At 38.8% G+C, this 25,464-nt stretch overlaps 2 protein-coding genes across 2 annotated transcripts in view; both read right to left on the reverse strand.

Moving 5' to 3' along the window:
* Positions 1-25,464, reverse strand: part of LOC112631308 (aldo-keto reductase family 1 member C1 homolog) — an 81,142-nt gene that overhangs the window by 6,628 nt on the left and 49,050 nt on the right. The gene's annotated exons all lie outside the window — the stretch shown is intronic.
* LOC112631313 (putative aldo-keto reductase family 1 member C8) lies at positions 1,935-24,345 on the reverse strand. The gene is made up of 4 exons (XM_025396250.1): positions 24,265-24,345; positions 6,102-6,240; positions 3,765-3,932; positions 1,935-2,112 (listed from the first exon to the last, which is right to left on the reverse strand). Exons 2-4 carry the CDS (start codon positions 6,138-6,140, stop codon positions 2,056-2,058), a joined length of 264 nt encoding a protein of 87 aa, XP_025252035.1. The 5' UTR covers positions 6,141-6,240; positions 24,265-24,345; the 3' UTR covers positions 1,935-2,055.

A 25,464-nucleotide genomic window follows, 5' to 3' on the forward strand; every position in this document is an offset into this window, starting at 1 on the left:
CCGGCATGGTCTTTAGTGAATACCTAGAAAAGTTTGATGGAGCAATGGCAAAACAAGTACCAACAAGTGCCAAGAGAACAGGAAATGTAGCAGGTGTGGCCCGAGAGGCAGGCCTTCCACCTACAGGACCACCAGCTTCTGCTTTCTGACCTAATTCCCTGCACTGTCTACTCACTCACCATGTCCAGTCTCACATGTCCGCTTGCTGTTCTTGGACACGCTAGTGTCTCTCCCCTCTTAAAAACATTGCCGTGACCCGGTGCGATGGTTTACTCCTGTAATCCTAGCACTTTGGGAGGCTGAGGCGGGTGGATCACCTGAGGTCAGAGGTTCTGGACCAGCCTGGCCAACATGGTGAAACCCCGTCTCTACCAAAAATACAAAAATTAGCTGAGCATGGTAACACGTGCCTGTAACCCCAGCTACTCAGGAGGCTGAGGGCAGGAGAATCGCGTGAACCCAGGAGGCAGACCTTGTGGTGAGCCAAGATCACACTATTGCACTCCAGTCCGGGTGACAGAGCAAGACTCCATCTAAAGAAACAACAACAAAAGAAAAACTTTGCCTTGTCTTTCTTTCTGCCTGCATCACTCTTTCCCCAGACACCTACACAATCAATTCCTGCATCTACTGCAATTCTTTGCTCAAATGTCCACTTTTTTTTTTTGGAGACAAAGTGTCACTCTGTCACCAGGCTGGAGTGCAGTGGCACCATCTCTGCTCACTGCACCCTCCGCCTCCTGGGTTCAAGCAATTCTCGTGCCTCAGCATCCCGATTATAAGCATGTGCCACCACACCCAGCTAAGTTTTGTGTTTTTAGTACAGACAGGGTTTCACCATGTTGGCCAGGATGGTCTCGCTCTCCTGACGTCGTGATTCACCCACCTCTGCTTTCAAAGAGGCCTACCCTGCCACTCTGTTTTTCATTGATAGTCTGTGCCCCAAACCAACTCCAGCACTCAGCTTTATTTCTTACCCCCACCTACCACAGCACCTACCCATGCCTGGGCCAACACCCTGATTCTGTTCACTGATGTTGCCTGGGTAAGCAGAATAGAACTTGATACACCCTAGGCACTCAATACATACTCGCTGGATGATTAAGTGGATGAAATGTGAAAACAGAGGCAGAGAGACATTCGGGGACTCTCCCCAGTCTGAACATTGGGCAGAATTAGACCAGGTCCAGTTTCCTGAATTCGTTGTCCATTTTTCCTCTCTCTCCCAAGGTGCAGAGATGTTGGGCTCACTGGAGCTGCACTCACCTCCCATGTGATGCTGTGTCAAAAATGATCTTTCCCTGTGCATCCATCGGCCAAATCTCCTCCCCAGGCTGGAACACGAAAAGAAAGAGAGTTTGCACAAAGCTCTGTCTGGCCTCAGCCAAGCTTGGAGCCCATAAACCTTGAGACTGATAGAACCATCTGTCCTTATTCTTGAACAGATTTGTAAAATTAGGCTAATGGCTAGGGAAGTACATGCAGGAAATATGCGTCCTAGAAATGCTTTCGAACGTTACAGATTCAATAAATATTGACTGTGTCAAGGCTAAGCTGAGGCACCTGGATCCCCTCCCAGGCAGACTCTAGGGTGTTATGGTGCCCAGCAGGCCCCCTGGTCCTGGACCCTTGCGAAGAGCTGTCTCCTTGCCAGTGACTTGTCAGCATTCAAAGCTGAGTCTCGTCCTCACCGAACTTCCTGTTCCTAAACTGAACTCCACCGTCAGCGACATGGGTTTGAGACTCCAGGGGATAAGAACTTGAAAATGTCGGCAGTACATCCACAACACTGCGGCAAAGCCGTGGATACCAGTGAACTCCTGTCACTCTAGGGCTAGAGTTGTGAACTGACTTTGGAAAAGTTTCAGAAAAATAAAAAGCACAAGAGAGAATCGTAAAGTATTATTTATCTTCTCATCCTCACAAACTGATTCCTCTCTTGCATTCAGTTGCTAATATTTATGTTGATCACCAAATTAAAACAACTTGTGCTAACCTGCAAAGGTACTGGGAAATGAAGAAGGTAAAGATCCACGTAGCTCAGCTGAAGTTTCTTCAGTGACGTTTCAAGGCCTCTTTGGACCAATTCTGGGCAGGAAAAGTGCCCCACACCTGCAATGATTGAAAGAGAAGTTGTGTGAGATTATTTCTTCAAAAGTCTTCGAGAGAGCTTATTGAAATGGCAAATAAACATCAGCAGCCAAACCATCTTAGAGAAGTGACAAGTTACTCCCAGTGAACGCGTAAGTTCTTAATTATCATGGCAGATTTTCATATGGAATAAAGACGATAAATGTAGGAAAAAAATACGGGTTTCAGCAGAGATTCTCAAACTTTAGAAGGTAAAAGAATAATCTGATTTGCTTGTACAAAACATATTCCTGGGTTCTACTCCAAACGTAATAAATCACAACGTCTAGAGAGTGGACTGGGAAAATGCCTGCCAGACAATAGCCTGAACTGATGGTGATTCAGTAGGCCCTGGCTTGACTGTATTAAATGGTTAGGTTTCCCAAAGAAAGTTAGGCCCATAGGAGAAATCTTTTTTGGGTGCTTCAGTTCCCTCGTTCTAAGAAGCAGTAATCTAGGGGAAGAAATCATCAAAAGGACTAAAACTAAGGAAACCAGCGTTTCGTACAATGTTTTGTATGAAGGGTCACACATTTAGTACGAAAGGAGAATTAAAAGATGGGACTGAGAAGGCTAGTGCCGTAGCTACTGCACAGCTAAAGGCAGTCATATGTCACATGCTGGGCTGGAAGGAAGAAACTTTTTTTTAAAATCAACTTGCATGGGATTCACTTGCATGGGCCTAAGTGCTATCTCTGTGGACTACTTCCCCTCACGTTTAAATGGTTTTTGTTTTTTGTTTTTTCTAGCAGTAGTCAGGTCAGTGAATACTAGGGTAAAAATTGCTTTGGGGTTCCTTTCCCTGTCTGACTTAAATACATAAGTTATTTCATTTGTTTTGGATATGATGCCAGTGAATATGAAGAATATTATTAATAGAAGAAAATGGCTCAAGGGTTTAAAAAGTACATAAGTACATTTACAAACATTAACTTAATCTTCAGAGAAATAAACAGTAAACATTTATTGACCACAAAATGGGTGGAGATGTCAGGAGGAAGGCTCAGAGAGGTTAAAAAACTTTTTTGGTTAAGAAATTTCACCAAGTCAAATGGAATATTCAAGAACTAAAATTTGATCCTAGTTCATCTGTTTCCAAAGCCTATGCTTTCTGACTAAATCACATTACTTCATACTTTAGCTAAGAAAGATTAAGTCACTTTGTCAAAACTTGACTATCGTAGAGTAGGAAAAGTCAAATCATTTCTGAGTTAAAACATATGATAATAATAACAGCATTTTTGAGCATCTGAAATGTTATCAAATACTTTTCAGCAAGATTTACATGTGTTTTTAAAAGTATAACACTCATGAAAATCCTGTGACATAAATAATACTGTCTCTGTTTTACAACTTGGGAAACTGAAGGATAGTATTTTAGTAGTTTGTCGAAGGTCGCACATATTCATTTATTTTTACACTTGCTATAGACTAGAGAAGGTCACACATTTAATAAGTGGCAGAGCCTGGATTCAAATATAAAAGTCTCATTACAGAATTCACATTCCTAACCAGACTTCTCATGACGCAAGGTCTGAGTAGATGAAGATTAAACCAATGAAGAGAAATTTGCCAAGGAGCTCTACAGCTAAGAGTGAGCTCTCCGCAGAAACAGATGCATTGGTACACAGCACCTTTGTGGTATAGAATATATCTTTTCTCTTCACAGTGCCGTTGGCAATCTTCTTTTGGATGGGCTGCCCGATGGCTTCTTCATTCAGGTACGAATAAGCTGAGTCAATATGGTGGTAGCCTACATCAATTGCTACCTGGACGGCCTCTTCTACATTACTCATAGTAACCTGGAAGAGCATAAAGAGATAAAGATTTGTTTGACTCAGGAACAGATGATCAATTCTCTTAGCAGAGATATTCAAAAGAACCTTTTTTCCCCCCTACTAAGGGCTAAGAGCTAGAGGTGGCAAAGCTAAATGTTGAGTAAAAATCAATAGTAAGTGTTTAGCAACTAGCTCTGAGGAAGTCCTGGTTTGTAGTATTTGCCAATTTCTGTAGTGTAAATACTCCCACTATGGATGAGTTCAAGCTTGCTAAATTGGGCAAAGATGCTCACAATACACTCTTTTGAGTCCTTATAAGCACATCACAGTCTTTAAATCTCTATGTATTTATAGTATGTTTACGATCTATAGATTTGCACAATCTATAGATTTACATTCCTAACTTAATTTGCTCTATAAGGGGTTATAAAATTGGTTTTGATCCAATAATTTAGTTCTAATAGTTGTCTATCCACATAAAGATATAACTTTAGACACAATAAATTATTAATTTACCTATCTAAACTTGGAAAAACAAAGAACATTTGAGGAAGAATAAAAATAGGAATAGTTTTAAAACATTATTATTATTTTTTTTTTTTTTTTTTTTTTTTTTTGTTTGAGACGGAGTCTCGCTGTGTCACCCAGGCTGGAGTGCAGTGGCGCGATCTCGGCTCACTGCAAGCTCCGCCTCCCGGGTTTAGGCCATTCTCCTGCCTCAGCCTCCGAGTAGCTGGGACTACAGGCGCCCGCCACCACGCCCGGCTAGTTTTTTGTATTTTTAGTAGAGACGGGGTTTCACCATGTTAGCCAGGATGGTCTCGATCTCCTGACCTCGTGATCCACCCGCCTCGGCCTCCCAAAGTGCTAGGATTACAGGCTTGAGCCACCGCGCCCGGCCTAAAACATTATTTTAAAAGAAATAGCTTTTAAAAGAAAAAAAGCTATTTTTTAAAAAATATTTTAAAATAAATTACTTTATTTTTAAAATAAAAAATTATTGTAAAAGAAAAACTGATTTTTCACTTAAAAAACCCTCGTAATTAATTCTTCTTTTGGTTGCTTTGCTGGTTCTTAGGCAACACTTTCTCCTTCCCATCTTATATTTTTTTAATCTCCTGGCCCACCAGCCTGGACTCTTGAAGTCATCCATAATTTTTCCATTTATATTAGCACCTCTACACTTCACTCAGTAATTATAATGCCTTTTGGGTATATTTGTTTCACTTCCAACTACGGTTGAGTCAACTGAGTCCGTGAAGATAAACTATCCCCAGGTTAAAGAGCCAAGGCATGGCAAAAGCAATACTGCATGAGAGTCTTCTTTGCAGTCCTCAGTGGTACACACCATGTTTCTCTCGCGTTGGGAAACAATCCTGCAACTTTTATAACATTCTTCACCAAGAACTACTGAGATGTGCCCTTGTAAGTTTGGAGTATTTGATCCAGAAACATGGCATGGAGCCAAAGACAAGATTTTTCCAAGTACTATGTAACTCTTTCATGGCACCATCTTACCAACCTGGTCTCTCAGAGACCATGGCCACCTCAGACCACACAGCTCACTCTAAGCCTGTCTCTCTTTCCCCAAGTTCCTTTGCTACAGAACTTTGTCTAGATACTCTTATTAGTGGTGAACAGGGAGGACTTGGGTACTAAAAATTACAGCACAACTTTAAAGTTTGCTGTGAAGTTTCTGGCACAGCATGGTAATCATGTCAATAGGGTTTTATTTCCTCTAATATACTGTGAAAATGGCTACAACTGTACAACAAGAGAGAGTAACAGCAACCAACTTACCCACCTCTGAATTCTGAGCAATCGCATGCACACTTCCATCTATCTTGATGGAGTGCCACTCCAAGCACGGTTTTGGACAAGCAGCATCAAAATCGTTTGGGAGCTTATTATAAATTATAAATGTGAATTTTAGAGCCTCATCCAAGATCTACTCAATCAGAACCTTCAGGGATAGGGCCTCCAAATGTGCATTTTTAACAAGCTCCTCAAATGTTTATATCTCTACTAAAACATGAAAAGCCCTTACTTAATGCACAAAGTAACCTAACTTGGTGAGAAGTATCCTACAAATGAGAAAAGTGAGGCCCACCTGAATTTCCCAGACTCACGTAGTGACTAATTCTGGTCAGGAACCACCTGCTACTCCTCCTTCCCCAATGCCATTATGGTTACCTTCCTAGCAGCAGAGGTGCCAAACCCCAGAACAGGCATGAGTTTCCATCATTCAGTTTTACAGAAAGGAGTCTGTTAAAACTCATCTTCTTTTACTTTTCCTGTGAAGCAGAGGTTTTTTTCCTTTGTTAGGATAAATCTGTAGAGAAAAGAAAATACAATGACTATTTTTATAACAAGTCGGAGTCTCACCCTGTCGCGTGACCTCTATATTGATCTTGTATCTTGTATCTGTATTGATCTTGTATCCCACAACTTGACTGAACTTGTTTATCACCTCAAATAGTATTCTAGTAGATTCCTTAATATTTTCTTTTTTCTTTTTTATTAGAATAGAAATGGGGCCTCACTATGTTGACAAGGCTGGTCTCAAACACTTGGTTTCAAGCAGTCCTCCTACCTCAGCCTCCCAAAATGTTGAGATCACAGATGTGAGCCACTGCACCTAGCCCGTAAGATTTTCTTCAAGCATGGTGATGAAATCTGCAGGTAGAAATAGTTTTACTTCTTTTTTATAATGGCTTGACTGGTGTCCTTCTAAAATTCATGTTTACCCAGAACTTCAGAATATGACCTTTTATGGAAATTAAGTTTTTACAGATATAATTAGTTAATATGAGGTCATACTGGATTAAGGTGAGTTCTAAAGTCAATGACCAAAGTCTTTAGAATGAGAAGAGAGGATACAAATACACATAGAAAAGAAGGCCACATAACTGTGAAGGCAGAGACTGAAGTGATTCAACTATAAGCCAAGGCATGCCAACTACTACTGGGAGCCACCAAAAGCTAGTCAAAGGCAAGGGAAGCGTCTTCCTGAGAGCTTTCAGGGGGAGTGTGGCTCTGTAAACAACTAGATGTTTGACTCAAGTCTCCAGAGCTGGAAGAGAATACAATCCTCTTTTATTGTTCTAAACCATCCAATTTGTGAATAATAGGTTATGGCAGCTCAACCTAAAACATTTTCCAATCTAGATGTTTTTCTTCCCTTGCCTGATTTTCCTAGCTAGAACCTCCAGTACAATGTTTAATAGCAGTGGCAAGAATAGCAATATTCTTATGTTGTTCCTGATCTTAGCAGGAAAGCATTCAGTCTTTTACCAATAAGTATGAAGTTTGGGGTTTTTTTTGTTTTTTGTTTTTTGGTTTTTTTTTTAACAGTTGCTCTTAATAAAATAAAATCTCTTTTATTCCTAGTTTTTTGAGTTTTTTTTTTTTTTGAATCATGAAAGGATGTTGGAGTTTTTAAAATGCTTTTTCTGAATTTGTTGAGATGATCATGTAGTTTTATTCTTCATTCTATTAATACAATGTATTATATTGATTGATTTTTGGGTGTTCAAACAATATTGCATTCATGGAATAAGCTTCACGTGGTCATGGTATATAATGCTTTTATGTGCTATTGGGTTCAATTTGCTAGCATTTTATTTCTATTTTTATAGCTGTATTCATAAGGGATTTTGTTTTGTAATTTTTTTTCTTGTGATGTCTGTCTGGCTTTGATATCTGGTAATACTGGTCTCTAAAAGTGAGTCCTTAAAGGTGTTCTTTCCTCCTCTGTTTTTGGAAGAGTTTGAGAAAGGTTAGTGTTAATTTTTGAATGTTTGGTAGAACTGTGTGATGCCAACTGCATCTGGGCTTTTCTTTGTGAATTTATAAAAATATATATTAGTACTTAAATTGCTTTACTTGTTATAGGACTATTTATATTATCAATTTTTTCAGTTTTAGTATTTTATATTTTTCTAAGAATTTGTCATTTCATCTGAGTTATCTTTAAAAGGGATTGCAATGTCTCCTCTTTCATTTTTGATTTTAATAATTTGTATCTTTTCTATTTTTTGCTTGATCAGTCTAACTAAAGGCTTATTGTACCAGACAAATCTCTAAGTGACCTTGAATTGGCAGTAATACAAATAGCAAGTTTTATCTCAACACCAGTAGCTTAACAACAGCAGATACAAAGCAGGCAGGAAAGAAAATAAGGGATAAATAGTTGTAGAAGACTCTCATTAACTCTGTAGTTGCAGGTTAGCCATTTAAGCTCTGAATTTTTATTTTCAATTTGCCCATCAGTCTTAAAATATGCACAGGAATAGACCATAATATGTAATCAGCTGGATTCCTAGCAAACCAGGCATACCTCTGAACTTCTGCAGGTGTTCCTACCCTTTCTCCCTTTCCTGCTCTAATGATTCCTCAGTATCCAGCCTTTTTACAGAAACAGCACATCTGCTCTCCTTATCAGACTTTTAATACATTAGTTTCTGGCAATATGTGTTGAGGCCTTGTCTATGTTTTCCGAGCATCCTGGTACTCACGCGATGGCCCACAAAGCTTGAGCAGTTGGGCAGCTCCACCCCACATACATGTTGCCGGCCACCCCAGTATTCCCCCTGCAGACGCCCCTCCCTCACGCATCATTTGGTATCTAGGATCCTGTTCATGACTCCAGTTGTGATGAGAAAAACTCAAAATTGTATAGAAAAACCTTCCCCCAAACTGGGAGGGAGCTGAGAGGCCAAAGAGTGACTGTAACAAGTCCAGCTTGGTGAGTAGATGAGTTTATTAAGACTTTACATGGGGCACTCCTGGACAGCGGCAGAACAGCTCCAGAGATCTGCACCTCCTCCTGTCTCCTGCTTTTAAGCTAATTTTCTGGCACTTTGCCTGCTGTGTGCCTATGAAGAGGCTGTTTCTCTTGGTAGGTTCTCAGATCCTTTTGGGGATGTTTGATTTCTCAGCGACACCTGCTCCTCAGCTGGACACCATGGCCTTGGCTCACCACCTGGCCTTCAAGGTTTAAGCAGCAGACATTCACCCTTAAGTAACCGGTGGGAGACCCATCTCTCTCTCTCTCTCTCTCTCTCTCTCTCTTTCTCTCTCTCTCTCTCACACACACACACACACACACACACACACACAAGCATATGCATGCATTTGGTTTGCTGGAAGAACTGGGCCAGCTGTCTTGGCTGTCTGGAGAGGATATTCTAATATTGTGCACTCTGGATTTGTCTGATCGGTTCTTTTGTGGTGTTAGTTGGTTTCTGTATCTCTTTCTGTAAATAGATACTGGATTTAAAGACTTGATTCGATTCCACTTTTTAATTTTTTAAAAATTTCTGTGGGTACATAGTAGATATATATATTTATGTTGTACATGAGATGTTTTGATCCAGGCATGCAATGTGTAATAATCATATCATGGAGAATGGGGTCTCCATTCCCTCCAGCATTTATCATTTGTGTTACAAACAATCCAATTATGCTCTTTTAATTATTTAAAAATGTACAATGAAGTTATTATTGACTACAGTCTCCCTGTTGTGCTATCAAATATTTAGGTGTTATTTATTCTTTCTACTTTTTTGTACCTATTAACCATCCCCACTTCCCTACCCCCGCAACCCACCTCCCCAGCTACACTTCCCAGACTCTGGTAACCATCCTTCCATTCTCTGTGTTCATGAGTTCAATTCTTTAGATTTTTAGATTCCAAAAATAAGTGAGAATATGTGATGTTTGTCTTTATGCCCCTGGCTTATTTCACTTAACATAATGATCTCCAGTTCCATCCATCTTCTTGCACATGACAGGATCTCACTCTTTTTTATGGTTGAATAATACTCCGTTGTGTATATGTACCATATTTTCTTTATCAATTCATCTGTTGATGGACACTTAGGTTGCTTCCAAATCTTAGCTATTGTCAACGGTGCTGCAACAAACACAGGAGTGCAGATATTTCTTCTATATACTGATTTCCTTTTTTTTGGGTACATACCCAGCAGTGGGGTTGATGAAGCATATGATAGCTCTTTTTTTAGTTATTTGATGAACCTCCAAACTGTTCTCCCTAATGGTTATACTAATTTACATTTTCACCAACAGTGTATGAGGCTTCCCTTTTTCTCCACATCCTCTCCAGCATTTGCTATTTCTTTTCTTTTGGATATAAGCCATTTTAACTAGGTTGTGATAATATCTCACTGTAGTTTTGATTTGCATTTCTCTGATGATCAGTGATGCTGAGCACGTTTTCATATATCTGTTTGGCATGGGTGTGTCTTGTTTTAAGAAATATCTATTCAAATCTTTTGACCATTTTATAAATTGGATTATTACATTTTTTTCCTATAAAGTTGTTTGAGCTCCTGAAGCATCTTGGTTATTAATACTATGTCAGATGGAGAGTTTGCAAATATTGTCTCCCATTCTGTGGGGGTTATCTCTTCACTTTGTTCATTGTTTCCTTTGCTGTGCAGAGCTTTGTAACTTATGATTCCATTTGCCCATTTTTGCTTTGGTTGCCTGGGCTTATAGGGTATCAGTCAAGAAATTTTTGCCCAGACCAATGTCCTGAAGATTTCTCCAATGTTTTCTTGTAGTAGTTTTATAGTTTGAGATCTTAGATTTAACCCTTTAACCCATTTTGATTTGATTTTTTTGCATATGGCAAGAGATAGGGGTAATAGTTTCATTCTTCTGCATATAGATATCCAGTTTTCCCAGCATCATTTATCGAAGGGATTGTCTGTTCCCCAGTGTATGTTCTTGGCACCTTGTTGAAAACGACTGCACTGTAGGTGTGTGGATTTGTTTCTGGGTTCTCTGTTCTGTTCCACTGATCTATGTGTCTGTTTTTATGAAAATACCCTGCTGTTTTGGTTACTATAGCTCTGTAGTAAAATTTGATGTCAGGTTCAAGGCTACAGTAACCAAAACAGCATGGTACTGGTACCAAAACAGATATACAGATCAATGGAACAGAACAGAGGCCTCAGAAATAACACCACACATCTACAACCATCTGATCTTTGACAAACCTGACAAAAACAAGAAATGGGAAAAAGATTCTCTATTTAATAAATGGTGCTGGGAAAACTGGCTAGCCATATGTAGAAAGCTGAAACTGGATCTATTCCTTATACAAAAATTAATTCAAAATGGATTAAAGACTTAAATGTTAGACCTAAAACCATAAAAACTCTAGAAGAAAACCTAGGCAATACCATTCAGGACATAGGCGTGGGCAAGGGCTTCATGATCAAAACACCACAAGCAATGGCAACAAAAGCCAAAATAGACAAATGGGATCCAATTAAACTAAAGAGCTTCTGCACGGCAAAAGAAACTACCATCAGAGTGAACAGGCAACCTACAGAATGGGAGAAAATTTTTGCAATCTACCCATCTGACAAAGGGCTAATATCCAGAATCTACAAAGAACTCAAACAAATTTACAAGAAAAAACAACCCCATCAAAAAGTGGGCAAAGGATATGAACAGACACTTCTCAAAAGAAGACATCTATGCAGCCAATAGACACAAGAAGATATGCTCATCATTACTGGTCATTAGAGAAATGCAAATCAAAACTACAATGAAAAACCATCTCATGCCAGTTAGAATGGCAATCATTAAAAAGTCAGGAAACAACAGATGCTAGAGAGGATGTGGAGAAATAGGAAGTTTTTTACACTGTTGGTGGGAGTGTAAATTACTTCAACCATTGTGGAAGACAGTGTGGCAATTCCTCAAGGATCTAGAACTAGGATTACCATTTGACCCAGCAATCCCATTACTGGGTATATACCCAAAGGATTATAAATCATGCTGCTATAAAGACACATGCACTCGTGTTTATTGCAGCACTGTTCACAATAGCAAAGACTTGGAACCAACCCAAACGTCCATCAATGATAGACTGGATTAAGAAAATGTGGCACATATATACCATGGAATACTATGCAGCCATGAAAAAGGATGAGTTCATGTCCTTTGCAGTGACATGGATAAAGCTGGAAACCATCATTCTCAGCAAACTATCGCCAGGACAGAAAACCAAACACTGCATGTTCTCACTCATAGGTGGGAACTGAACAATGAGATCACTTGGACACAGGGTGAGAAACATCACACACCTGGGCTTGTTGGGGGGTGGGGGCTGGCGGAAGGATAGCATTAGGAGAAATACCTAATGTAAATGATGAGTTGATGGGTGCAGCAAACCAGCTTGGCACATGTATACCTATGTATAAAACTTGAAAGTATAATTAAAAAAAAAAAAAACCCAGGTAAACTGATTCCTCCAGTTTTGTATTTTTTGCTTAGGATAGCTTGGGTTATTCTGGTTATTTTAAGCTGATAGAAACAGTATTTGTATAAACAAATAAACTTGCAAAAATAAAACTAATAAAAACTTTACACCTTCAGTTCAGTTCGTACTCATACTCCAGCTTTTTAACTTTTTGTTGTTTCTATTTATATCATATTATACTGTGTATGTCTTGAAAAGTTGTTATTATTTTGATTGGTTCATCATTTAGTTTATCTACTTAGGATTAGAGTAGTTTAGACACCATGGTTACAGTCTTACAATATTCTGTGTTTTCCTGTGTACTTACTGTTACCAGTGAGTTCTGTACATTCAGATGATTTCTTATTTCTCATTAATGTCCTTTTCTTTCTGATTGAAGTGCTCCCTTTAGCATTTCTTGTAGGACAGGCCTGGCATTGATGAAATCCCTCAGCTTTTGTTTATCTGGGAAAGTCTTTATTTCTCCTTCATGTTTGAAGGATATTTTTACTGGATATACTATTCCAGGGTAAAAGATATTTTTCTTCAGCACTTTAACTCTGTCATGCCACTCTCTCCTGGCCTGTAAGATTTCTATGGAAAAGTCTGCTGCCAGATGTATTGGAGCTCCATTGTATGTGTTGTTTTTTGTTTTTTTTTTTTTCCTTTTTCTCTCTTTTGCTGCTTTTAGGATCCTTTCTTTATCTTTGATCTTTGAAAGTTTGATTATTAAATGGCCTGAAGTACTCTTATTTGGATTAAATCTCCTTGGTGTTCTATAACCTTCTTGCATTTGGATATTGATACCTTTCTCTGGGTTTGAGAAGTTCTCTGCCATCCCTTTGAATAAACTTTCTATCTCTCTTTCTTTCTTTACCTCGTCTTTAAACCCAGGAACTCTTAGATTTGCCCTTTTGAGGCTATCCTCTAGATCCTGTATTGTTTTTTATTTTTTCCTTTTGTCTCTTCTGACTGTGTATTTTCTAATCACTGTCTTCAAGGTCACAAATTCTTCTGCTTGTTCAACTCTATTACTGAAAGACTCTGATGCATTCTTCTATATGCCAATTGCATGTGTCAGCTCCAGAATTTCTGCTTCATTCTTTTTAATTGTTTCAATCTTTTCTGTTGTTGTTGTTTTGTTTTGTCTTTGTTGTTGTTGTTGTTGTTGTTTTGAGACTGAGTCTCACTCTGTCGCCCAGGCTAGAGTGCAGTGGTGTGATCTCGGCTGACTGCAACCTCCGCCTCCTGGGTTCAAGCAGTTCTCTGCCTCAGCCTCTGGAGTAGCTGTGATTACAGGCACCTGCTACCACACCCGGCTAATATTTTGTCTTTTCAGTAGAGATGGAGTTTCACCATCTTGGCCAGGCTGGTCTTGAACTCCTGATCTCGTGATCCACCCACCTTGGCCTCCCAAAGTGCTGGGATTACAAGCCTGAGCCACTGCGCCTGGCCTCAATCTGTTTGTTAACTTTATGGAATAGAATTCTAAATTCCTTCCTGTGTTATCTTGATTTCTTTAAGTTTCCTCAACACAGCTATTTTGAGTTCTCTGTCTGAAAGGTCACATATCTGTTTCTCCAGGATAGGTCCGTGCTGCCTTATTTAGTTCCTTTGGTGAGGTCATGTTTTCCTGGATTCTCTTGATACTTGTAGGTGTCCATCCGTGTCTGGACATTGAACAGTTATTTTAGTCTACACTGTCTGGGCTTGTTTGTCCCCATCCTTCTTGGGAAGGCTTTTCAGATATTCAAAAGGACTCGAGTGTTGTGATCTATGCTGTATCGGTTTCAGGGAGCACCCCAAGCCCAGTAGTGCTGTGGTTCTCGCAGACTCATAGAGGTACCACCATGGTCTTTGACAAGATACAAAAGAATTCTCTGGATTACCAGGCAGAGACTCTTATTCTCTTCCCTTACTTTCCCCCAAACAAATGGAGTCTCTCTCTGTTCTAAGTCACCTGAAGCTGGGGGTGGATTCACCCAAGCACCCTTGTGGCCACCAGCCCTTAGGACTGTGCTGGGTGAGACCTGAAGCCAGCCCAGCACTAGGTATCACCGAAGGCCCGCTGTAACCACGGTCTGACTTCTGCCGATGTTTGCTTAAGGGTCTGGGACTCTACAATAAGAAGGTGGCAAAGCCAGCCAGGCCTAAGTCCTCCCTTCACGGCAGTGAGCTTCCCCAAGCCTCAGATGGGTCCGGTGGTGCCATCTGGAAGTCAGGGACTAGAATTTAAAACTTTAAAAGTCTACCTGGTGTTCTGTTTTACTGCAGCTGAGCTGGTACTCAAACCACAAGACACAGTCCTTCCAACTTGTCTCTCCCCTTTCAAAAGGCAGAGGAGCCTCACCCCACGGCCACTACCCCCAGAGGCCCCACAGGGAGTACTACCAGACTACCACTGATGTTCTCTTAAGACCCCAGGGACCTTAAGTCATCTTGTGAATGCTTCCTGGCCTGGAACTCACCCTTCAGGCCAGTGGGCTTCCTCTGGCCCAGGGCATGTTGAGAAATGCCACTAAGAGTCAGGTCCTGGAATCAGGGACCCCAAGAGCTCACCTGGTACCCTAAGCCCCCATGGCCAAGCTGGTACCTAAGGTGTAAAACAAAGTCCCCTTTACTTTTCCCTCTGCTTTTCTCAAGCAGAAGGAGTCTCGCCCCATAGCCACCACAGCTGAGAATGTGCTGGGTCTTACATGAAGCCAGCGAGTCTCAGTCTCACCCAAGGCCCTCGATGTAGTACCTGGGTATTGCTGCTGGCCTCAATCACTTTGTTAACTTTATGGAATAGAATTCTAAATTCCTTCTCTGTGTTATCTTGATTTCTTTCAGTTTCCTCAGCGCTGCGCTTTTGAGTTCTCTGTCTGAAAGGTCTCATATCTGTTTCTCCAGGATAGGTCCGTGCTGCCTTATTTAGTTCCTTTGTTGAGGTCACGTTTTCAGGACCCAAGGGCTCTTCAGTGAGCAGGTGGTGAATCCTGTCAGGACTGAGTCCTTCACTTCAAGGGGGCAGGTTCCCTTCTGGTCCAGCACGCATCTAGAAGCAACATTCAGGAGCTAGGTCCCGGAAAGAATGCCTTCCAGCTATGACTGGTGCCCTGTTCTGCTGTGGCTGAGCTGGTTTCCAAGATGTAAGACACAGTCCTCCTTGCTCTTCCCTCTTTTCTCTTCAAGAGGAAGGAAGGGGTCTCTTTTGGGGTCAGGGGAGGGGTGATGCTAGCACCCTTTTAGCCACTACGGCTGGTGTCTCAGTGGGTCACTTGCCTACCAGTCTGCTGGCTCTGAACCCAGTTCAGCCCTAGGACTCACCTAAGATTTGCAAGCCTTGTGACAGACTGCCTTTCAAGTTTACTTACAGCCTCAGGGCACTTTGATGGTGAGGTGGACAGGCGAGTTTTGTGGGAGCTCAAGTTGCAACTACTGGGGTCAGTGATTTCCCTCTGGCTAGGGCAGGTTAAATCCTCCCTCTGCAGGTGAGCATCAGCTGAGGTTGGTCCGGGTTTTCCTTTTTTCTCTAACAGGACAGCACTGAGTTTCAGTGCCTCACCTTTGCTATAGTCTCCCTCCCCCAGTGACCAGAGAGGCTCTTGGCACTGGACTGCCACTGCTGGGGTTGAGGGAGGCATGGCATCAGCAATTCAAGACTGTTTATTCTGCCTCTTCAGTGCCTCTTTCAGTGATATGAAACTAGAACCAGGTATTACGAGCACTCCTCTGAGTTTCGGTTGGTTTTTTTTTTGTTTGTTTGTTTGTTTGTTTTTTGAGACAGAGTTTCACTCTTGTTGCCCAGACTGGAGTGCAGTAGAGTGATCAGGATCCACTGCAACTTCTGCCTCTCAGTGATTCTCGTGCCTCAGCTTCTAGAGTAGCTGGGATTACAGGCACGTGCCACAACACCTGGCTAATTTTTTTGTATTTTTAGTAGAGACGGGGTTTCGCCATGTTGGCCAGGCTGGTCTCGAACTCCTGACCTCAGGTGATCCGCCCACCTTGGCTTCCCAAAGTGCTGAGATTACAGGTGTGAGCCACCGCATCCGGCCTGGGTTCTTATGAAGGCTGGCTTTTTGTTTTATGGTAGCTGCTAAATTAGTAACCTTTCGGGGGAATGATTAGTGGTACCTTCTATCCTGCCATCTTGCACCACTTGCTCCCTAGATTCCACTTTATTTATTCATTTTAATGGAGGATTGTTTACTTTGTACTGAATCACCTCCCTTGGCAAATAATGCTGGCTTTCTATTACTGCTTTAATATATTCAAATTTAGTAATGTCGGTGGGCCTAGAGTTAGAGCTTTATTAAATAGTTTAAAGATAAAAATGAAAGTTTTATCTTTAAAAACCTGTCAATATCTGTTTTGACAAGAAAATATTAGCCATCATAGGATTATGTAAGGATGAAACAAATTTACTGGGATTGTCAGCTTTCTTTTCTATCATATATTAGGCCTAACAACTATAGCAGATTCAATTCAATAAAAAGACTGGATAATGTTAGGTTGTTAATTTCTGGATTGTAACTTTGTTTTAGCATTACAAGTGCTTTCGTCCTCATACCTAATTTGATGTCTTAAAACATCTTCTCCCTGCCACACAAAAAGACACTACAAATTGCTAATAAGTATATTCAGCTTCATTTACACGTATTAAATATACATTAGAAAATGAAATGCCATTTTCATCAGTCTGGTTAGAACTTTTTAAATGAGGCTATCCCAAAACTGTCACACAGGCAAGGAGACAGAAATTTGCATGTTCTACTGATTAGCACATAAATGCTGACAGGGCATAGGCTTTCAAGAAATTGATTTGGAAATACCAGTTAAGAGCTTCAAAATATGTCATATCTTTGATACAAAAATTCAATTTGTAGAATTTTTTTAAATAAGTGATCTAACTTTTTAAAAAAGATGTAAGCAAAGATGTTATTGCAGCATTAATAATAATAGAAAAAAGCTGGAATGTACTTAAAAATGACCACTGACTTAAAAAATTTCAATTTATGTACATCAATTATAGTACATTACTAACATGTTTAATATAAAACAAAGTAATATACAAACAGTAAAAGTAATGTATACAGATGATGCTTATGCAGATTTTGCAATAATATGGGAAATGATTAAATTGTTATGTGAAAACACTGAGATGGTATACGAGGTAAGATTTAACTGTGTAACCTGCGCATAAGTAGAATATGAACCTCCAAACTATTGACAATTGCTATAACTTCTTATTATTTTTGTATCTTATTACAAATATTATTTTGTTATCTATAATAGTCAAGTTTAAGCTTTCTAAATGAAAAACATTAAAATGTATTTCAAAATGTTCTGCATTTGCAGATTCTATTGCACAATTGGCTGAAAGAAACTTTTTGACTCGTGCTCAGCCTTGCTGTATTTAAGTTAATAAAATGCTTTTTTTTTTTTTAAACCTGCTTGCTCCTGACCTCCTCTGTTTATAGCTCTCATTATTTCACTTGGACGTCTGATCTTGGCACCGTCTCCTAGAGCTACTTCCATCTCTGTCTCCCTGAGTTTAGAAATTTTTCTGCAAGCTGTTCAGTTTAAACAGAGTGAGCTCAGCTGCCAGCACTTTCCCCTTGCTCCCCAGTTCAAACCAGGGGTTGTAGAATTATGAAATTTGTATTAGAATGTTGTGGCCTTCTGTGTAGATTGCTCTGATTCATTCAGTCGTCTGCAATTCCCCGCTCAGCACTTGTTCTCAGCACTCTTCAAACATGAGTATCTATTTGCCTGCTGATTCCTTCCATTGATTTTACTTTTCTTCAGACAACTGTCTTAATCAAGTAACTATCAACATAGTAGAAAGTATTAGTGGTTCATAACACCTCACACTCTAAAAAACAGCATATGTTAAATTCGAAAAATGATGTGAACTCATATCTTTAAAATAACGTCTTCCAGGCCAGGTGCGGTGGCTCAAGCCTGTAATCCCAGTGCTTTGGCAGGCCAAGACAGGTGGATCACTTGAGGTCAAGAGTTCAAGACCAGCCTGGTCAATAACGTGAAACCTCATCTCCACTAAAAATAGAAATTAGACAAGTGTGTTGGCATGTGCCTGTAACCCCAGCTACTGGGGAGGCTGAGGCAGGGAGAATCGCTTGAACCCGGGAGGCAGAGGTTGCACTGAGTCAAGATCTTGCCACTGCACTCCAGCCTGGGTGACAGAGGGAGACTCTGTCAAAAAAAAAAAAAAAAAAAAATCTTCCAGCCCAGTGGTACTTTTACCCCACCAGTTCTTTTCTTGTTTTGTTTTGTTTTTGAGATGGAGTCTTTCTCTGTTGCCCAGGCTAGAGTGCAGTGGCACGATCTTGGCTCACTGCAACCTCTGCCTCCCAGGTTCAAGCGATTCTTCTACCTCAGCCTCCAGAGTAGCTGGGATTACAGGTGCATGCCACCAGGCCCAGCTAATTTTTGTATTTTTAGTAGAGACAGGGTTTCACCATCTTGGCCAGGCTGGTCTCGAGCTCCTGACCTCATGATCGACCCGCCTCAGCCTCCCGAAGTGCTGGGATTACAGGCGTGAGCCACCACACCTGCCCCCCACCAGTTATTTTCATGTGCAACACTAATGACCAAAATTTGTTTGATCTATTTCCCTCTAAAAGAATTCTGCCTACTTGTAGTATAACTGTTTTTTGTCTTACAACAGACAAAATAAGGACAAATCAGAATCTTGTGTTATTTCCCGAAAGCAAAGTTGGTTTTGAAGGCTGCTAGCAATGATTCTGAAAGGGAAAAGCTGCTCACTGAAGGAATCCTATTAGACTCACTGTGACCTTTAAAAATGAAAATAATGTTAACATTGCTATTTGGAAGAGTGGAGTCTATAAAAAGCCAGGAATTAATAATTATGCTGAAAAAGGGAAATTCATATAAAGTTTGGAGAAGGTAGCTGAAATATAAAAAAGGTGAACAGAATGTTTACTTTCTTACTGATTTTAATACGTTAGGGAAGATTATATGCATGAGCACTTTTTTTTCTTTTGTATAAGTTTCAGATTATAGAATGAACAACATGTACTTCTTTCTGGTTTTGGAAGCAGAAAATTGAGAGCAAGCCAAGCAGTTTTGAAAGTGTGACAAGTACAAGAATAATCAGTTCAGTCAGTCATCATACAAAATAAAGGTTAAGCACTCCAGTGGAAAGTATGGGTTTTCAAACACCGATAAATGGAAACTCTAAAATGCATATCAAATCAGGACACACAAGATTGAGAAACTACTAAAGCTTATGAGAAAGGCAAAAGGCACATTTTTTAAAGTGTGTAGAAAGAAGTACTTTTGTGTGAAAGCGAACTCACTTGGCCTGATGATTGTGACCTTGGGTTTGACTCATCCTGGGAGACGGACTCATGCCTAGGACTAAAAGGGGCCAGCCCCTCCACACCTGTGGGTATTTCTCGTCGAGTGGGACGAGAGACTGAGAAAAGAAGTAGGACACAGAGACAAAGTATAGAGAAAGAACAGTGGGCCCAGGGGACCGGCGCTCAGCATACGGAGGACCCGCACCGGCACCGGCCTCTGAGTTCCCTCAGTATTTATTAATCATTATTTTTACTATCTTAGCGAGGGGAGTGTAGCAGGGCAACAGGTGGGGAGAAGGTCAGCAGGGAAACATGTGAGCAAAGGAATCTGTATCATGAATAAGTTCAAGGAAAGGTACTGTGCCCGGATGTGTGCAGTAGATTTTTGTTTCTCTTTACCCAAGCATCTCAGTATAGCAAAGAGTAACAGAGCAGTATTGCTGCCAGCATATCTTGCCTCCAGCCACAGGGCAGTTTTCTCCTGTCTCAGAATAGAACAAATGGGAATGGTAGGCTTTACACCGAGATATTCCATTCCCAGGGACGAGTAGGAGACAGAAGGCTTCCTCTTATCTCAACTGCAAAGAGGCCTCCCTCTTTCACTCCTCCTCCTCCGCACAGACCCTTTACAGGTGTCGGGCTGGGGGATGGTAAGGTCTTTCCTTTCCCACGAGGCCATATCTCAGGCTGTCTCAGTGCGGGGAAACCTTGGACAGTTCCCAGGCTTTCTTGGGCAGAGGTCCCTGTGGCTTTCCACAGCGCATTGTGTCCCCGGTTAATTGAGAATGGAGAATGGCGATGACTTTTACCAAGCATACTGCCTGCAAACATATTGTTAACAAGGCACATCCTGCACATCCCTAAACCCATTAAACTTTGATCCAGTACAGCACATGTTTCTGTGAGCACAGGACTGGGGCTAAAGTTACAGGTTAACGGCATCTCAAAGCAGAAATAATTTTTCTTAGTACAGATCAAAATGGAGTTTCTTTTGTCTTCCTTTTCTACATAGACACAGTAACAATCTGATCTCTCTTTCTTTTCCCCACATAGGACCTGCTGAGAAACAATATCAATCAATCAATTATCCAAGTTCAGCAATTTCAGCTGATCTTTTGGGGGATATTTCAATAAAGCTTTATTCATGAACACTGAAAGTTTTAATTCATATAATTTTACATGGTCTGAAATAATATTAATCATTTTACATTTTCAATCACTATAAAATGTACAAACCATTTTTGGCTCATGGACTATACAAAACTGGGCAGCACGTTAGGCTTGTGGACTATAGTTCTTAATAGTTAATGGGTATTATTATATCTGTAGTTATTTTTCTATAAATTATTATTTTTAAAATTGTGATCACATACATACAATGTAATAGTTATCATTGTAATTATTCATAAACATATAATCCAGTGGCATTAAATGCATTCACAATGTTGTGTAACCATCACCATTTCCATACCCAAAACATTTTTATCATTCGTAGCAAAAACTCTATACCTATTAACAAATTTCCTTTTGAGTTGTTCATTGTTGATGTATGGAAACACAACTGATTTTTTTTGTGTGTGTGATTGATCTTATACTCTGCAACTCTGCAGAGTTTATGTATTAACTCTAGAAGATTTCTTGTGAATTATTTGAGATTTTCTATACGTAGGGTCATATCATCTGTGAATAGAGGATTCCTTTTACTTCTCTTTCTTGTCTGACAGCTCCAGCCAGAATATCCATTACAATGTTAAATAGTAGTGGTGAAGGCGGGCATCCTTATCTTGTTCCTCACCTTAAGGGGAAAACTTCCAGTCTTTCACCTTTGAATTTTTGATATGTGGCTTTTATGTGTGTTTTTTCCTTTATCATATTAATTGGTTTATTACATTAATTGATTTTCTTCTTTGAACCATTCTTGTGTTCCGAGAATAAGTCCCATTGGATCATGATGTATAATCCTTTTAATAGGCTATGGAATTGGATTGTCTAAAATTTTGCTGCAGACTTTTGAATAAATATTCACAGGGAATAATGGTCTACAGTTCTCTTGCAATAACTTTATCTGATTTTTGTATCAGAGTAATGCTAGCCTCATAGAATGAGTTTGGAAGTGTTCCTTTCTCTTCAAGTTTTTGGAAGCGTTTCAGCATTGGCGTTATTTCTCTTTAAATGTATGGTAGAATTCAGCAGTGAAGCCATCTGGTCCAGAACCCTTCCCCATTGGGAGGTTCTGATTACTGCTTAAATCTCTTTACTTGTTACAGTTCTGTTGAGATTTTCTATTTATTCTTCAGTTAGTTTAAATAATTTGTGTGTTTCAGGGAATTTGCCCATTTCTTCTAGGTTACCTTATTAATTGACATGCAACTGTGATAGCATTTTCCTATAATTCTTTCTATTTTATAAGGTAACATTCTCACTTTCATTTATGATTTTCATTATTTGCATTCACTCTCTCTATATTTTTGTCAGTCTAGCTAAAGCTTTGTCAATTTGCTAGTTTTTTCAAGGACGAACTTTTCATGAATTTTCTGTATTATTTCTCAAGTGTCTGTTTTATTGTTTTCACTCTAATCTTTATTATTTCTTTCCATCTCCTAGCTTTGAATTTAGTTTGTTTTTTTAGCTTCTTATGATGTAAAATTAAGTTATTGATATGAGATCCTTCTTCTTTTGAATGTACGTATTTACAACTATAAGTTTCCCTCTGAGCATTACTTTTACTGCATCTAATAAGTTTTGGAATGTTGAGATTTCATTTGTATTCCAAGTACTTGGTAATTTCCCTTGTGATTTTTTCTTTGACCTATTGATTGTTCAATACTATTTCATCCAATTTCCATATAATAGTGAATTTTCCAGTTTTCCTTCAGTTATTGACATCTACCTTATCTCATTGTGGTCAGAGAAGGTATTTAATATAATAGCTATCTTTTAACATCTATTGAGATGTGTTTTGTAACCCAGCATAGGGTTTATCCTAGAGAATGTTCCATGCGCAGAGAAGAATGTGTATTCTGTGGTTGTTGGGTGGAGTGTTCTTTATATATTAATTAGGTGTAGTTGGTTGGTTTATTGTATTGTTCAAGTTGTCTGTTTCTTCATTTCTGTCTGGCTGCTCGATCATCTATTGATGGTGGGGTATTGAAGTCTCCAGTTATTATTGTAGAACTGTATATTTTTCCCTTCTATTTTGTCACTTTCTTGCTATATATATTTTGAGGGTTTATTATTAGATCTATAAATGTTTAGAATTATATATTCTTGCTGTAGTCTTTTATCAAAATATAATTTATTCTTTGTCTCTTGTATATATAAAATATATAAATATATAATATAAATATGTAAAATATATTATATATATATTATAAATTAACACAGGGACAGAAAACCAAATACCACATGTCTGCACTTACAAGTGGGAGTCATTCATACATATGTATAAAACATATAAATATTTTATATATAAACATGTTATATTTCATATATAGTTCATATATGGTATATAAAAATTTATATATTATACATATAAATGTATATATAATTATATTTATATAATAATATTACATAAATATATATAATTATGTATTATTTATATTTATACATATAATTATATATAATATATAATATTTATATTATATATAATATATTTTATATAATATATATTCTATAATATATATTTTGTTATTATATAAAATATATTATATATTACATATTTTATATAATATATTATATGTTATGTATTATATATAATATTTTATATATTATCTATAATTATATATTTATATATTATGTATTATATATTTTATATAATTATATTTATGTTATCTATATTTTAATTATATATTATATTTTATATATAAAATATATAATATATAGATAATATATAAAATATTTATATATTTTTTATATATTATATATATATTTTATATATATGTGTGTGTGTGTGTGTATATATATGGAGGTTCGCTCTTTTTTCTCAGGCTGGAGTGCAATGGTGTGATCTTGGCTCACTGCAACCTTCACCTCTCAGGTTCAAGCAATTTTTCTGCCTCAGCCTCCTGAGTAGCTGGGATTACAGGTGTGCGCCACCGTGCCTGGCTAATTTTTTGTATTTTTAGTAGAGACGAGGTTTCTCCATGTTGGTCAGGCTGGTCTCGAACTCCTGACCTCAGATGATCCGCCTGCCTCAGCCTCCCAAAGTGCTGGGATTACAGGCATGAACCACTGCACCCAGCCTACACACACGCGCGCGCGCACACACACACACACACATATACATATTTTTAAGAAATAGTTATATAAGCATGGAGAAAATATGGAAGTATATATTAAGCTGTTAATAAATTATTGTGAGGAGCTGCTGAAAAGAGTGACATGGAAAGGAAAGGGCATAAGGAGATCTGAACAAAAAGAAAAAAATTCAGCTCCACAGCATGTATATATCCATGTGACTGAGGACAAATAATTGAAGAAAAAGTAAAAAGCACAATATGGTTGTATTTATGCATTTAAAATTACATAATTATAATTTATATCCTTTACATACAAATAATTAAACGAGTTTAGTAAGTAATTTCAAATTACAAAGAAAGCCCTAAGAAAGCACTCAATATAATCACTTTAAAGACCAAAAAGTATGCATGATAATTTACAGCTTAGTAACTGGGAATGGTCCCATATTGAGGCAGGAATATTTCCCGACATCCAGATAATTGCTTTCTATAAATATTTTGGTGCTTACCTCTAAATGATATCAAGGGCATGTCCAATCATGAATAGAAAAACACTGAACTTCACAGTGGTTATAAAAGGAGAAACCATTGCCCTTTATACATTGGAAAGGTTCTTATGTTCTTGCTTGCCTTGTGATCTTTTATTGCAAAACTTGCAAAATAAATTGATCTTGGCTGTTACCTGCACTTTTATATTTAACCCTCCTTCCTATGCTAAAGTTAAAGTCACAGACCAAATTATTTATCATAATCAAAGGAGAAGTGGGTCAAGCACAGATTTAATATCTATTTAATAGAATGTAATATCTATTTAATAGAACATTTAATAGAAAAATAATAACAATAACATATCCCTAAGGACCCTCATGACAAACAGTAGCCCTTCCTGAAATGTGAGAACCTGGCCACGTGCCTGTCTTTCAGAAAAAGGTCTGAATCTGATATGAAAATTCAGATGTTATTCATATAATATATTCACGCTGGAAAACTTGAACCTTTGGCCCAACAATCCCATTACTGGCTATACACCCAAAAGAATATAAATCATTCTGTTATAAAGACGTATGCATGTGTATGTTGATTTCAGCACATTCACAATAGCAAAGCCATGGAATCCACCTAAATGCCCGTGCGTGACAGACTAGATAAAGAAAATCTGGTCCATATATACCACGAAATGCTGTAAAAATGCCATAAAAAAGAACAAGATCATGTCCTCTGCAGGGGCATGGATGGAACTGGAGGCCGTTATCTTTAGAAAATTAACACAGGGACAGAAAACCAAGTACCACATGTCCGCACTTACAAGTGGGAGCGAAATGATGAGAACACATGGACCCACAAAGGGGAACAACACACACTGGGGCCTTTCGGAGGGTGGAGGATGGGAGGAGGGAGAGAATCAGGAAAAAATAACTGATGGGTACTAGGCTTAATACCTGCGGGATGAAATAATCTGTACAACAAATCTCCATGACACAAGTTTACCTATGTAGCAAGCCTGCACTTGTACCCCTGAACTTAAAAGTTAAAAAAAGAATTATCTTAATATAGATACAATAAGTCATCATTTCTAGAATTTAAAACGCATATCTTAATATGAATCAAGTGCATAAATGGTGGGAAAATGTTATTTTATTGGTTAATTTTTCATCCCTGACCTCTAAGAGGAATGAGTCCTCTGAAGAGTATTGACTCTCTTTTTCTCT

This window comes from Theropithecus gelada, chromosome 9 (genome assembly GCF_003255815.1).
Source record: "Theropithecus gelada isolate Dixy chromosome 9, Tgel_1.0, whole genome shotgun sequence".
Lineage (NCBI taxonomy): Eukaryota > Metazoa > Chordata > Mammalia > Primates > Cercopithecidae > Theropithecus > Theropithecus gelada.

Coding starts and splice junctions, on each gene's coding strand:
- LOC112631313 (XM_025396250.1), bottom strand. CDS start 6,140: ATGCCTGTTCTGGGGTTTGGCACCTCTGCTGCTAGGAAG. Junction 3,933..6,101: donor GCACCTCTGCTGCTAGGAAG/GTAACCATAATG, acceptor ATGCTCTTCCAG/GTTACTATGAGTAATGTAGA. Junction 2,113..3,764: donor ATATATTCTATACCACAAAG/GTGCTGTGTACC, acceptor CAATCATTGCAG/GTGTGGGGCACTTTTCCTGC.